Source organism: Octopus bimaculoides, chromosome 1, assembly GCF_001194135.2.
Source record: "Octopus bimaculoides isolate UCB-OBI-ISO-001 chromosome 1, ASM119413v2, whole genome shotgun sequence".
In the NCBI taxonomy this organism is placed as follows: Eukaryota; Metazoa; Mollusca; class Cephalopoda; order Octopoda; family Octopodidae; genus Octopus; species Octopus bimaculoides.
In genome coordinates this window covers 97,020,218-97,033,790 of record NC_068981.1, presented here as the reverse complement: position 1 = coordinate 97,033,790, position 13,573 = coordinate 97,020,218, and the positions used below count along the sequence as shown (strand labels likewise).

Below are 13,573 nucleotides of genomic sequence, written 5' to 3'. Positions count from 1 at the left end.
ATAGTAGCTGAAAAACAGGAAAAAAACAACAACCTAAAAAGCAGTAGAAATGCACGAACGATTATGATGGTATCACGAACGTAACTGAGATGAAATATGTCATAAATAACAGTGACAAACGAAATATACACCGTTGGAAGTTGTTCTTGACAAGCAACAGCAGTAATTTTATTCAGCTGAATACATGTCATTGATTGGTTGAAATTACCGAAATACGACAACTTTAACACAAAATAACTTCGTAAATAGAAACTTTTCTCAATAACGCTAAGAGTAAAAGATGTTTTATATGACACATTCTACCAGTGTCCGAAGTTTGAAAGTGTTTAGTTACAAAAAATTAATTTCTTGATCTGCCGAGGAAAGTGAAAAGATAAAAAATTTCAATATTTAATCAAAAATTCATTAATTATTACTGAATGTAGTAGGACGGGTATTTGTGTCATGTAGCTTAACGCAATGCTTCTTAAACTATCTAATGTGGCGTGCGGGGCGGCAGATTTTTTTTCTCCAATGTGCCAGGGACCGGTAATATTTCTTAGTAACATTAATTTATATCGGAAACAATATAAAGAATATAATAAAAGTTGACAAATTTTTTTTATCTTATATTTATTTTGTAAACAAATAATACAATATTACATGAGCTTTTTATAATCTTTCTTTTCTGGAAACTCGTCGCGTACCAGCAGCTAATGGCTCGCGGACCACCACTTTGAGTAGCACTATTAACACGTGGAATGAAATGATTGGAGAAATTTATGCAAGATGGCGTATTTGGTTCATCTCAATGGAAATTCATTTCCTAAGTGACGGACATAGCCTTAATTATTTTATTATAAAAACCAAATATTATTAGAGTATTAAGTAGAGTGATAGGGTCTATGCAAGAAGTACTAAACTGCACCAACTCGGTAAACTGTGGGCTTAGACCTTTTTATCAATTAATCATAATAAAGTCAGTTCGATCAAGTTTGACCTGGTTTAACAAGAACAAAGTACCAGTCAAGTATTGAAGCAGATTAAACAAACTACGCCTTTCCTCTGATTTATGTCTTGTGCCGATGTTAGACATCATCATTATTCTGTGCAGAATCGGTAGAATTGCACGCAAATGCCATGTGAAATGTAATTGCTTCCATAATTCAAGGCTCGATTTAATTATTCTCATTTCCACCAGATCAGGGGTTTGTGCCAACTTCATTATTATAATCACCCTACAAGGCGTTGTAATTTTAATACATCAATACATGAATACGCACACCACCCGTTTTCGGCCTAACCCTAAACGCCGAAAACGGATAGTGGGCGTATTCTTTACCTTCGCCGGGGAATAAAACTCAGAGACAGATATGACGCAAGTATTGAATTTAGGTAAGGATTTAGATTTTAATTAAAGTTTAACTCTGGTTGCCATGTTACCTAAAATAAATAGCTCAAGTAAAAAAGACGAGCTCACACAAGAGTATGAAAAAATAGTGAGTTAATTACTCAGCTATGATTTCCATATAACATTCCTTTGTCACTTCTGTTTCACACGCCATTCAGTTACTATGTGAACTCTTAATTTCTACTCCATTTGGTTCATTGGACAGATATACAAGTATAACGAAAGTCTTAGCAAAAATGAAGTCAACTTTCAAAAGTGAATCTCAACCTCCCTTACTTTCTCTTACTCTACTTCGCTGGTTTATTTCATTTTAGTAATAGTTTGTTGTTTTTTGTCAGTTTTCTCTTAACTTAATTTCGTGTTTCTCATTTACTTTTTACGTGTAATATAAGTATTTTATTCATCTGGTTGTCAGGGACATTATGTTTGCAGTCCGCAATTTACAGAACAAATATAAACAAGAACACTCAGAGAGCGCAAACCTCCGCCAAGGCAACGATTAGCCAGAGATGATTTTTAAAATGAGAATAGTTTAAATAAACTCGACTGCTTTCACAAACGGGAATACTAAAGATGAACCCGACGGCTCTCAAAAATTAAGTTAAAAAAAAAACAGGAAAAATAATCCTGAATCCTTGTCCGGTAATGGATCGATCCCAAAATCTAATCAGTTCGTGTCAGTCAAGAGGTCAAATATCCCTGAAAGTTTCATCCGAATCCATCCAGCGGTTCTTGAGATATCTTGTCCACGGACAAATAGACAAACACGACTGAAAACAGTATCTCCACCTTACTTCGCTAAGGCAGAAGTAAAAATACAGCCACATCGAACCCTGTTATGTTGTTATTTATCCATTAGTCAAACCTACTCCGTCCGTGACCATTCCACATTTCTAGGTGTTGTTAGACATATACTAGTATTCCTTCGGTTTATATTCACAAACAAAAACTAATTGAAGTAGAGAAATTTCGTAAGAAATAGGCATTAAATGAATGTATGAAGGTTACCTGATTTATGTGTATAACGATATAATCCGAGTGTCCAAATGATTGATTTAAGATGAAAACTCCGTGTGATTGTTTATGAAAGATGATTTAACATAAAATGAAAATGAATATCCGAATGATGTATTATAAAAAGCGCGAATGATTTTTTTCTTAATGAAAGATCAATAATTATGAAAGGAAAGGAATATATGAATGATTTATTAGTGAAGTGTAAAAACAAAAATATTCAACTTAGTGCGTAAATTTACAGAGATTGCTGAATAGAGTCAAATCAAACTAAGGCAAGACTTCCACCCGTCCCCCCTCCCTTAAAAAAAAACCACCCTTAATTTTTTTTTTTCGGCGATACTCACAATTTATCGTAATCAATTCGTTCAGGAATCAATAGTAGATACTACAAGATCCACCAAATCGATATTTGCTAACTCACTTTATCCATAACAAAATAAACGTTAAAAAAAACTCTTTCTCTCTCTCTCTCTTTCTTTCTTTCTTCATGTGTTATACTGCAAAAAGCTTGTCGACCTTAATGCCAAAATGTGATGGGGGTCTTTTGTTTGGCTGCACCTGTGGAAATTTTAAAGTTGAGTGAAAATTTTGAAATTTGGTGTATTGATGTAATTTTCCAAGCTAAATCTTGAAGTTACAGGGATTTACAGTTTGCTAATTTTTTGGAATTTTCAGAAAATTTTTGCAAATTTGTATTCTACACACGGGAATTCATATGATTATGAAAACAACAAAAAAAATCGTACGTGATTTAAGGCCGCCTATTTAGTTGTTATTTTTAACACATCTAATGATCACCTCATACCGCATGTGTTTTAAGCATTTAATAAGCGATAAAAAAAAAAAAATTTTAAACGTGGTAAGCAGCTTGGTAACAGTTTGGTTTATTACTATGGAAACAGGTACCGGCTTGTCTGTGATTTTCAATTGGCTAAAATTACCCAAAATTTGCAAACTTCAAAAGCTATTAACTCATTATTTATTGATTTATGACGAAAATGAATTTCATGACTTTACAAAACTACACCATTACACCAAATATGAAATCAATTGTAACAAAAATTGAAAAGTGGCAGCCAAACAGAAAAGATTCTGTGAAGGTTCATGGCTTTTCTTGAGAAATTTACTGCAGTGCTTTCTGCCAGTTTATTTACAGCTTATTCTACTAGTTTCTTGCTCTCCCAACTTACCTTTGAGGCACAGAACTTTTTTAATCCTTAGGCAGAGGAATAAGTTTACATGACATCAAAGCATGTCCTCACACTCTTGGCCCTAATTAACTCATACCTCAGAGGCCCAGCTTTCCTCTGAGTTTTGTATCCATTAGTCATAGGAACAGCTATTTGAACTATAACAGGGCCCTGTGACACATACTACCACCCCCTAGATACAGAGGGCCTGAGAGCAGTAGCACTAAAATGTAACTCCAAACTTCTCCAAAATTGAGAAACTCCCAAGCTGGAGTCTCACCACTGAATGCAGGTTAATGTCTTACCCAGATTTCGGAATGATCAAGCAACTATATAGAGTAGTGTTTCCCAACCTATTTTTCTCAGGCTCCACTATAACTTTCCCGAAAAATATATACCCCACTGGTGGTTGGAAAAAAACAACTTTATTTTTAATACTTCAAATTATATACTTTCTTTAGAGAAATATCCACTCTAAGGCATTAGAATAGTGCTATAGATGTAGTATGTTTGCTGTGAAAAAAAGATTTTCACAATTCCATATCCCACTAAAAAGAAAAAAATTGAATCCCACAGACCACCAGTAGGGTATATGCTTCACATTTGGGAATAACTGACATACAGGTTCTTTCATTGGCTTGTGTAGCCAATATTCTGTAGAGCATGAGGTCCCTAACCACCCGGTCATGGAATCCTTTGATACTGGACCACACAGAATAAATTTTTTTATTTTATCAACTATCACAATCTGCAGGATGTTTTTACAATATATATGTAATAATAAAAATTATTTGTTATACACATGATCCCCCAGTTCATGCATGGTAAAATTGTCTTGCATGAAACTGGTCTGTGATGCCAAAATTTGGGGGATCACTGTTGTACAATGAGCTCTCTCTCTCCCTCTCTCTCTCTCTCTGTTTTCTCCATATTCAGATGATTCTCCATATTTAGCCATGTCTGTAATATTTGAATGTTTTTAAGAGATAATCTTCCTAATGCCAACCATTGCTCTATATTATGTTGAAGAGATGAGTTCATATAAGATTGATTCAAATAAATAATAACCTCTGTCTAAGGATAGAAAACAATCTTCTGTAGGTCTTGAGTCCAATTGGCAATTTTTAAAAAATAATTTCTTAGATATTTTGCCTTACATGATTTTCTATCATCATTTTCTACTTTTCTGTTCTGTAGATCAGAACAAGTGTTACTCTATCAGTCTCAAGCTTTAAAAATCATTTGCCTAAAGAAGAAGAAAGATTTGGTGAAAATTGACAAGATATAGATGCAGAATATGCACAGACATGCCTCTGTAGTAAGAAGCTTGCTTCCCAATCATGTGATCTTGGGTTCAATCCCACTGTGCAGTACCTTGGGCAGATATCTTCCACTATAGTCCCTGGCCAAGCAAAGCCTTGTGAGTGTATTTGGTACATAGAAACTAAAAGAAGACTATCACGAATATATGTATATATGCAATTAGCCAACAAAGCATGTTATTTGCATTCTACCCTACAATGTCCGAATACCTGCTTATAAAATGAATTGGGCTTTTTATAGTTTCAGGCCTTGACAATGTATAAAGCACAGTACTGGTGACAGGAAACAAACTCCTTAGTTCTTTATCTGTTATCAGTCATCTACTGCTGGTGCTTTTTGAATTAGAAGTTCATAATTAAACAAATTCCTTTACTATGTCCCATATCAGATTACTTGATCTTTTACGAGAAAGTCATTAATTAGACTTATTCTTATCAATTAATACTATTTGCTTGTTTTATCTTATTTTCAGTATGTTTAAAATCATTTTCTTCTTTCACTCTTCCTTTTTGAGTTTTATCTCTCACTTAAGAAGTTAATCTCACTAATTACCCGGTGGAATTATAAATTAGAAATTAATCCTGAAGGCCTAAGTATAAGTAGATATAATGAAGAAGCTTCTGCAATTGACTAGGATGAATCACAATTGCAAATTAAGGATCATTCATGTTAGTTGCTTACCTTGCTAATGTAGCAAACAAATCTTAATATTAATCTTCGACCGTTGCACCACATGTTGTAAGTCAAAAGCTGTTATAACAACATACACACCACAACTTCAGAAAGCTAAATATAAGTTACTAACCTACAATCTTTATATAAAACTTAATACAATAGGTAAATTTAGAAATTATAAGCTGTTCACCAACTTCTATTTCTGGGCTCAAATATTGCCATGGTTGAGTAATATCTTTCTTATTTTTAGCCTCTTTTGGTTTTATGAAATATATGTGTTTAACTTTAAAAAAATTATACCATACAAGTTTGTGTACTCAAACTTTTTTTAATAATCCTGTGATTGCTTTTGTTTTGCTATAGTTCAGTTGGGTTAGCCATTTTGTGTTTACCAACATCTAATTGGTTGAAAAGAAAGTTCAAAATTGGCTTGATTGCACTTGTATATGAATTTATTGCTAAAAGAAATAAACATTAATAAATCTGTAGTAATGTATAGTTAAATGTTAATAAAAGTCCCCCTAATTTAGATTTGCTACATTTATAACTGAACAAAGTAAATGAGTGATTTGTAATATTTACATATCTATACTTGACAATATTAAACAGCCAGATGTCCAACAAGACATTTCATGGTAGAAATTATAGCTGTTCACTTAATTTATTTGTCAGGTCTAGTTTTATTAGATGGTGTGTTTCATCATTACCATAATGCAGCTTGTGAGTTCAGAAGAGCAGAAGTAGTGATCGAAGATGCAGAGAAGAAACAGCATGTCCTTGAGTCAGTACTCAGTGTGTTTGAGGTTTAGGACAATTAGCAAAATGACTTGAGTTTATTTTGTATGTGGTCAAAGATATTTTGTGATCTAACAAATCTTTGCATTACCTGCAAAAGTGATTGTGCTTTGGTCATCATTGTTAGTGGTAATAATCCCCTCCCATCCCATATTTCTCAGAACTTGCTTTATTCTATACATCTGTAGCTGCTCTGTAAGAACTATTCTGCCTCAGTGTACAATAACTATTACACTATGTTGGTGTTAACAAAATGTGTAGTAGACCGAGGTGATGTGGATTTCAGCCCAGAAGTCTTTTGTTTAAATTCACTGCAAGCACATTGATGAACATTGAAGTAAAATTTTTCATTTTATGTGCCTTAATTTCCCTCATCAGGAATAGTTACCAGACTGGTAATATGGGGTTCTTATCCAAGAGATATTTGTTGCTCACATATTAAGAAATCAGAGCTTTCTTGAGATATTTTAAGCATTTATTTCTCTTACACTATGTAAAATTATCCTTTAAAAACACCTCCCCCCCTCTCTCTATCACGTGCATATTCAAAATGAACAACTTAAGGCAGAATGTGCTGTCCTATCAAAATTATTCAGCATGGTCATTACTGAGAACTCTTCTTAACTGATACTCTTCAGTTTTATCAAGATCAAAACTCAGATGTTTATATATATATATATATATATTTTTTTTTTTTATGTGTTTCTTGTTTAATTTCAAAGTTTATATTTAATCCTGCCTATATTTAGATTGAATACTGTTTGTACATAGGGTAAATGTGTTTGGAAGTTGTGTGTTTTTTTCCTTGATATGTTTGTTCCGAAACAACACTTCTTTTAGTGCTGCCCAGGTGTCGAAACTAACTTTAAAATTAAACTACAGCAAGAAACACATAATATATATAAACATTCAATATCCAAAGGGCTGCTGATGATGGAGGTATGTTGGATTATTGGTATGGCTGTTTTTGTATATGTGGAATAGTGTTATAATACATCCTTTATATATGTGTATATATATATATATATATATATAGTTTTATCCTTTTATTTGGCAAAAGTCTTTAAAATAGCTTATTTTCATAACGCAAAATGGTAATTTAATCCTGATTGAGCCATGTCGCCACTATAATTACTCAGTAAATTTAGTCAGGGACTCATTTTCATTTTTAATTGGAATCATTTTCAATTGCTAATAACCTTAGGGTAGGCATAAACACCACAACCTTCCATTATGCTATCTCCTCGAAACTCCAGTTTCTTATATATAATACAAAAAAATTGTTTAAATAAAAAATAACGCCTTTATTGTTTCGTTTTTTTTTTAGATTTTTTTTCCAACATGAAAAAAAAAAGGCTGTTGAGAGAAGCTATTCTATTTTTTATGTAAAGGATTGATTTTCGCAAACTCTGGTCTGCAAGAAACGGAGTATTACTTTTCACAAGCTAAATTGACCTGGATTTCTAATGTCTTCCCGATCAGTTACGCAGCTGTAAAGAGTGAGCTAAAGCAAGATAATATCTATTAGTTACTAAAGCCTAACAATGACACGAAGTAGAGAGAACTTTTCAATATGGCCGAAAGCTGTCAGCTAGGAAAGTAGGTTAACAAATATAGATTAAACTTGCATATGCTACAACGTTAGGTTGACCTCGCCAACCAGACGGACATGAAAGGAAAAGAATGTTGGCATAGCAACTGCGAACAAGAGCCAGTGCTTGGGAATAAAAATATTATTTGCTAATACCTCACGCCTACCCACAGAGCCGTCTTTAAATACAATAGGTACGCATGTGTTAACAAATGTACAATTGTCTTCTTTGATTTTTAAGCAGTGAGAAACAAAAGATTTTTACTTTTAGACTCCTGTTTTCTGTAAATATCAGATCATACCAATTTTTTTTTTTTTATCATTTAGCCATTAGTTTCTTTCAACTTGGGCTACACACTACTTCATATGAACCAACGAGGAAGCCTTTACGAACTCGCTCGACTTGCTAGAAATAACAGTCAGCTCTCCCTCAAATCCCGCCCTGCCATTTTACACAAAGAACACATTTGATAATGTAGTCTTACATACATTATGCCTTGAAAAAATCACGAGATGGTCATGGCTGAACCGCTTTTGATCTTATATGTTCGTTCAGGGTTGAACTGAGGCTAAATCACCTCTCTTGTCGCTGTATGTCTTTATTCCTCTTGTATGTATGCGAGGAAGGAGGGAGAACAATTATCGTCCCAAGATCGGAAACTAGATACTACGATTAAGCATATGTAAAGTTTCAGCTTTCAATAAAATATATTTTACTGTTAGTATTAAATATTTTCTTTTTATTCACACTTTACATACATAGACACGTACATCATTTAACGGTACCTCGTTATTTACTGTGTTTATTTTCGTTTTCTTTCTCTTTGCTAAAATCAGTCTGTTCATTCCATTCATTCTTTTTGTCTTCATCTGTATTTGTCTTTCCTTCTCTCTTTCCGTATCGCTTCACCCAATAATCACATATTTTGTATCACTCCATTTCTGTCCAAATGCCAACTGCATTTTAGCACGGTCTGATATACAGATTTTACTTGTAGTAGTAATAGTAAGATCTGTCTCAGTAATTTATTATTCTAGAATCTTTTGGTGACCTAATTTCAACTCTGATTGAAGCCGTTTCACTTTATGCCGCCAATTCTTTGGCAAAACCATTCCATTATCCTAAACCTTGTCCACATATAAGAAACAAATACTAGAGAAAATATTCATTAATGAGTATTCCGCTATATTGCCCAGAGTATTAACGTTCATGTCCTTTTCAAGATTTAAAATAACTACACGATTATCTCAATAGATAATCGGTTCTTAACTTGACCTAATACTTTAATCCGTTACCGTTTATCTTATGTTGTCAGTAATTGGACTATGACCACGCTGGGGTACCGTCATAAAGGCTTTAATCATACAAATCGACTCCAGTACTTATTCTGTCAGTATATTTTGCCGAACCGCTATGTTACTGTATTTTTCACCTTTAAAATATCGCGTTAAATATATCTCACTTTTGATATGAAGCCACGTTAACTTATTTAACTTCAGGTCTAGCAAGATCAAATAATCCTATGATAGTCAAAAGCACTCTAGCCGTAACCATTCTGTCTTTTATTTTGTAAGACAATATACCTAGGCCTATATTATCCAATGTCACAGTTGGCTGTGTGGAGGCGCAATGGCCCAGTTAGGGCAGCGGACTCGCGGTCATAGGACCGCAGTTTCGATTCCCAGACCGTGCGTTGAGTGTTTATTGAGCGAAAACACCTAAAAGCTCCACGAGGCTCCGGCAGGGGATGGTGGCGAACCCTGCTGTACTCTTTCACCACAACTTTCTCTCACTCTTTCTGTTGTACCTGTAATTCAAAGGGTCAGCCTTGTCATACTGTCACGCTAAATATCCCCGAGAACTACGTTAAGGGTACAACGTGTCTGTGGAGTGCTCAGCCACTTGCACGTTAATTTCACGAGCAGGCTGTTCCGTTGATCGGATCAACTGGAACCCTCGACGTCGTAAGCGACGGAGTGCCAACAACAACAGTTGGCTGTAACTTAAGAGAGATTTGGTTACTATTTCTAACACGCCAAACGACCGAGTTCAAGCTCTCGTTGATTCCTCATTTTCTGTGGTGTTCTTCCTTGCTCGCTCATAACTTTCATTTGTTCTGTCTCTGTCTCTCTCTCTCTCAGATTGTAGCTGTACGGCTGGATGAATATTCTCTTAGTCAGGTGAATAAACAATTTCAATCGATAAAGAGGAATAGGAATGATAAATTATAACAACAGTGTGTGAGGATGCGATTAGATAAGATATTTATGAAATGAACACAGGAAGGACTTTCTACAATTATTAGCCCATTTTTCCTTTGTAGCAATCTTAATTGTTATACATTTTACAAACATTTTTTCTATATTTATTTTAGAACAGTTGGCGTATTTGTTCATTTCTAGTCTTGCTCTCTCTCTCCAGTTCTACTTTTGTCTTCTTTCATTCATCATCCCCTCTCTGTCTCTCTCTTCTATATCATATTACTTCCACCATGCTACCCCTTCTCTCTCTGTTTTCTTCGTTATCATACCACCTCTTTCTGTTTACCTCTCTCTCTTTTATTCTGTTACTTTCTTCCACTGTTGCCCAATTCTTTATCAGACGATCTCTTTCTTCTTCTGTTTCCATCTTTCTAGTTCTTCAATTTCATTCTTCCAATCTTTTGAATCTATCAAATATGTTTTTTCAGTCCTCTTCCCCACCTTCCGCCATTTATCACTTTTCTCTTTTTCTTTAACATTGTAGTCCTCTCTTTTCATTTTCATTCTTTCTATTTATTCCTTCGCATATTTCACCCTTATTTTCTCTACTTCTCTAATACATGTCAGTTTTCACTCCTTTCCCCTTCTCTCATTAACACTATCACCATACCTCTTTCTCTTCTTCCCTTCTTTCTCTTATAATCACTTCGTACCTCGTCAATATTCATGCTGGCATGTCTGACACTCCTACTCGCTCCCACTCTGTCTTTGTTCAGAGACCTTCAACTCTCTTCCTGTCCCTTACACATTTTTCATTTCCCTTCTCTCCTCTTTTTATCTGCCTTCCACTTTGTCTCTACTTTTTGAATACTCGCACGTATTTCTGTCACTCATTCCCACGCTTTTTTAAATTTTACACACACACACACACACACACACACATACTCTCTCTCTCTCTCTCTCTCTCTCTCTCTCTTCTGACGTTTACATTTCAATCGAATATTTACCCGTTTATGGCACTCATGTAAGAGTCATACGCATGGGTACATGTTTTCTATCTCTTTTCTCTTCACTTCTTTCTCTTTCTCTCTTTGCTACGTAAATTACAATAATTTTATATAAGTGCTAACACGCTATTTTAAAGATATCGTATTTAACGTGGATATTACGTTTTGCCTATGTAGCCTATTGACATTAGATTTTGTGCTACTTTCTATTGCAATGAACACTTTTTCCAACGCCGGTCTCATGTTCCACTTTCACAAATATTCTTTCGATCAACTTCCACCAGTTCTCCCTACCATTCCCACGTCTCTCCGTTTGCAATTAGCTTTATAGATTCTGTTGTCTTATAATTTCTTTTTCCTACTCAGCCCACTCTACGGAATGGTTGGTGTTAGAAAGGGCATCCAGCCGTAAAAAAAAACATGCCAAAACACACTCAGAAGCATGGCATAGGCTCCCGCCTGGCTAGATCCTATCAACCCGTCCAACCCATGCCAGTATGGAAGGAGGACGTTTAATGATAATGATGATGGTTTCACTCTCTCACACATACACTGTACTGCTGGAAAGCAAATTTATTTTAAGAAGTAATGTTTATCGCCATCTAAATGTGGGTGTTCTATAAGAATAGACAATACTGATATTTTAATCCCAGGAGGACGCCTCCTCTAGTTGGTTATTCAGTGTACTTTACACTCGATGTGTATTGCAAACGGTGAGAGAATGTTCTGGCATTCTCCTGGGGTTAAAATAGCAATATCATTCATTCTTAAAGAACATTCATGTTTAGGTAGCAATAAACATTACCTCTCAGTATAAATACTGCTTTTATCTCTTATGGGGATTTTCTTAACAAAATTATTTTAAGATACGTACAGGTGTTCATTTCATGCCACCTTTTTCATATTAAGAACTACATTTTCTGTTGTTTCCTTCTTTTAAGAATGTTGGATGTGTGATTTGGAATGGCCAGTGAAACTTAGTCATTGGTTATTACATCAATGCTCTCTTAATTATAGTCATTTAGGCCCAGGTTAGCTCTACTTAGACACTTCTATGATAAAAGGCATTGCAGTTGTGATCATCATTATCATCATCATCATTATCATCATCATTATTATCATCATCATCATTATCTGTTGTGGCATGGTTTCTACAGCTGGTTGCCCTTCCTAATGCCAACCACTTTGCAGAGTGTGCTTGGTGCTTTTTATGTACCACTGTCATGGGTGTACTTACGCAGCATGAGCACGAGTGCATTTTATATGGCATCAGCACCTGCAAAGGACAAGCTTATATATATGGATGACAGCAATTTTACTTAGCTTGATGCATCTTCTCAAGTACAGTAAATCACCATAACTCCCAGCCTCTTGTCTTTTCTTCAGTGAAGGCCAGCGTCCGAAGATTGTTTCTCATTACTTCATTCCACGTCTTCCTGGGTCTACTGCCTTCACAGGCTCCCTCTACAATTAGAGCTCGGTACTTCTTTATGCACCTATCCTTATCCATACACTACATTTTTGTATATCATGGACTACAGTGTGTAATAATGTCCTTTTTTTTAACACTGTAGTGTAAGTGATTTGGAGGAATTTTGGCTGCTATTTCTAGCAGTTTGAGCAACTGACCATTCCATGCCTTCATCTGTCTCTGCCACTTTGTTTTCAAGCAAAGTACACTCTGTATGTGTGTGAGATGTGCATTAGTTAATGTGTGTAATTTGTGTTACTTTGTGTCTATATTGATGTTACTTTGTGTCTTGAGGGGATTTTGGTTGCTACTTCCAACAGGTTGATCTACAATGTAGCAACTTCTTGATTTATTGTTTATGTCCAGGTTAGTCTGTATGTCTGCTTAGTGACATACCCAATCACTAGTAGTGCCTCTTTTCTCCATACTGACCTTAACTTACCCCTCCCCTCCTCCTTCCAGCTCATTTTGTCTACCATCAGTCCCCTCCCCACTCTGTGTTTCTTCTTGTTCTTCCTTTACATCTCTATTCCCACTACCTAAGCTGCTTACATCCTCCTCCTCCCTACTTTTTACTGTTTTTCCTTCATCCCCCCCCTCAACCCTTAAATCTCTTGCATTACTATGTGAACTGCTTTTAACAAATTTTTCTCCTGATGAAGGAAGCCGGTTTTATGGTTATATCGCTGTGCAACTATTTCCTGGTTGCATATCCATGACTTTTTGCACATTCCATCTGCTAATATTATGAACATTACGATTATTATGTAATTCCAAGCTGCCAGAAACAGTTGTTGAGTTAAAAAGACTATGCATTCTCTCCTTAATATTCTGTACTTTTTATGCTTTATGTAAATTTATTTGCCTATATATATATATATATATATATATATATATATATATATATATATA

General features: G+C 35.0%; 1 protein-coding gene across 3 annotated transcripts in view; it reads left to right on the top strand.

Moving 5' to 3' along the window:
* The window catches only part of LOC106879884 (protein CUSTOS-like), a 53,793-nt gene that overhangs the window by 12,292 nt on the left and 27,928 nt on the right, over positions 1 to 13,573 (top strand). The window contains exon 1 of one of the 3 annotated variants that reach the window (XM_014929619.2): positions 1,225 to 1,374. The exons of the other annotated variants lie outside the window; for them this stretch is intronic. Coding sequence (XP_014785105.1) covers positions 1,353 to 1,374 — 22 coding nt within the window. The 5' untranslated portion in view covers positions 1,225 to 1,352. Of the gene's footprint in view, positions 1 to 1,224; positions 1,375 to 13,573 lie in introns of those variants that run through there. 3 annotated transcript variants of the gene reach the window in all.